The sequence below is a fragment of the Papilio polytes genome, unplaced genomic scaffold (assembly GCF_000836215.1).
Source record: "Papilio polytes unplaced genomic scaffold, Ppol_1.0 DF821078.1, whole genome shotgun sequence".
Lineage (NCBI taxonomy): Eukaryota > Metazoa > Arthropoda > Insecta > Lepidoptera > Papilionidae > Papilio > Papilio polytes.
Window position 1 is genome coordinate 1 of NW_013528126.1, and position 2,723 is coordinate 2,723.

Sequence of the window (2,723 nt, forward strand, 5' to 3'; positions counted from 1 at the left end):
TAGGGAGCGAAATGTTCAAAATTGTATATTTCCCCGTTAGTTTATTCTGTCTTTAGTTGATTCTGCCGTTAGTTTATTTGCTACTTACTTATTTCTACGTCATTTTCGAGCTCTGATTTGGGTGCGTTATTGTTTTTGTCATCACTTCGTAGGGTCATCATCATGTCAATAAAATCGCCGCGTTTCTCTTGAACACCTGGAATTTTAAAAAAATCATAGTATTATATCTTACTAATAATATAAATGCGAAAGTTTAGATGGATGTTTGTTACGATGTAGCCTAAACTGCTGAACAGATCTCGAAGAATGGCATAGATGTAAAGAGTCTCGAAGAACATATTGCTACTTAGTTTGAATTTTTTAAATATCATACGGAGTCGCAGACAAAAGTTAAGATGAAATATTAAAAATCTATTGTAGAAGGTCTAAGAATTACTTAAGCAACTGTAATAAGAAATAGTTATGAATAGAAATCAATTTAGAAGACAAAACCTATAATGTCGACCCTCCATGTGAGTGATAATACTGGATTCATTTATGCTCTTTAACGTGACAGTAATACGAACCATTTTCTCTCGCACGAAGAACGCTTGTGACAATATTGTAGAAGAAATCATGTGTTTTCTTCGGGATAATCCTCATACGGAAGAACAGGACGAAAGCCGGCCAGAACTGACGCATTGTCCTGAAAAAGGTTTTCACAAGAATGTTAATTAAGTGTACTTTATGTAAAAGATTAGTTTCTTGTACAGTTCTAATTATATTATAAATGTGAATGTATAGATTTTATTAGGTATCTAACATCGAAAACTCGATTAAATTGGAAATGTGTCCCGGATATCTTTGATTCTCATATTTACATGATTACTCCACAATTTATTAATTAAGCGCCAATAGCCTAATGGTTTGGGGTACGGACTACCGATCTTGAGGTCGAGGGTTCGGATCCCTTGTCTTGTCGTGAACTATATCCTAGCACAAGCATAGAGCTTAGTTGGAATGGTTAAAGGAAAAATTAGTTAATTAATAAAAATCTACTTTTATTAAAAAAAAATTAAAATTTTATTTATTTGGCACAAATGTAAAACATAAAATCTTACTTCTTACTAATTATACATGCGAAAGTTTGAATGTTTGTAGTCTAATCGGCGGACGAATCTCGATGAAATTTGGCACAGATGTACAACATAGGCTACCTTATTTTGTTATTTTTAATTCCACGCGGACGGAGTCGCGGGCAAAAGCTAGTAATTTAATAAACACACAAATAGTCATAACATTGACAATAGTGATTAAACTCAATAATATATATGAGATTACGGCTTAAATTAATAATTAATAATAATAATAATAATTCATTTATTGTCTCTTTTGCATACATTTCATGAAAGTCTTGGCTCCTGTAGTAGGTTGCCCTGTGTCACAGGAGCCAATTCCTTCCCCAATACTTCATTATAATTCTTTTAATGTCTACACAAAGAAAACAAAAAATAATAAAAAAAACAAAATTATATTCGTCTATGACATCTCGGATATTATTTTCTCAAGACTTTCGTCTACTTCTAAAAATACATCTTTTATAGAGTAGAAAATTTCGTATTTACTTACTTTTCAAATATATTGAACAAACTCATTTCGTAGAAAGCTTGTAATGCAACCGCGAACGGATCATTAGGGTTGTCCATAACTGTACTCTTTAGTCCAAAAGCACAAGGTACTATTGCGTCAGCCGTATAACCTCCGACAAGTTTCTCTGAATCCACCAGTGTTGAATTTTCTGTTTCAACTTCTTCGATATTCGTTCCTGTACCCCTGTCGTTTAGGGGTCTACAATTTTTGGTATTTGATATCAAATCTTTGATACGTATTGTGAATTCTTTAGCTGTGTTCTCTATTATTGGGAACATTCCTCTTAATTTATTTGGCCTGAAATTAGAGATAGAAAAATAATTAAATTACCTATTAATCACTCAAGATATCAATCTCATATTCGTAGTATAACCTAACCAAGAAAAACTTCTGGCGGCAGCCACTTCAATCCACTTCCATTTGACATTTATATTTTTCGTATGTCGTGAGGGTATTTATATTTCTGGTTAGGGTATACGAGTGAAGATTTAAAACACTTAGAGCCTGTCCTACCACAGGCTGATAGAGGCTGAGATAGCTTAATAATGACGTCATATCAGATAAGGGAACAAAAACCGATATTTCCATCACATATTTTACACGTTGGATTGTTATCAGACAATTTACAATTTTCAATTTGGTGGGACTGGCCCTTAGCGAGCGTTCGCACGGACGCGAAAACGCTAGGCGGTAACTATGTGTCAAAATAGAACGTATGGGATTGTATGAAGCTGTTCATACGGGGGCGTTTTTCTTCTCGGCGTATTTCTCTACGCGCACTGTTCCATTTTGGACACTAGGCGTTAGCGTAAAAATAAAATGGAACGTATGGAACTTCATACAAGTGTTCGCACGGACGTAGTGGAAATCGCGCGGTACGCTACACTACTTTCCAAAATTACTTGGACCATCCAATAATAAACATTTAAAAAGTCTGATTAAGTTGAACTGTTGTCTTTATAAAATGATTTTTTTTGGGAATGTAGTCAAAATGTAGATGGAAAAATATTTTTGGAGCCTAGTGTAATTGTTTTAACGCTCACCGCGCTGTCAGCCGTTCGCACGGACGTGAAAACGCTAGGCGATAAATAATG

General features: G+C 34.4%; 1 protein-coding gene across 1 annotated transcript; it reads right to left on the bottom strand.

The window, feature by feature from the left end:
* Nucleotides 1-88: 88 nt before the first annotated feature.
* Nucleotides 89-1,926, bottom strand: LOC106109642 (lithocholate 6-beta-hydroxylase-like; the record flags this gene model as incomplete). Its single annotated transcript, XM_013291227.1, has 3 exons — nt 89-196; nt 567-685; nt 1,609-1,926. Coding segments are annotated over 3 exons (545 nt in total), but the record flags the coding sequence as incomplete, so codon positions are not given.
* Between the last annotated feature and the right edge of the window lie 797 nt (nt 1,927-2,723).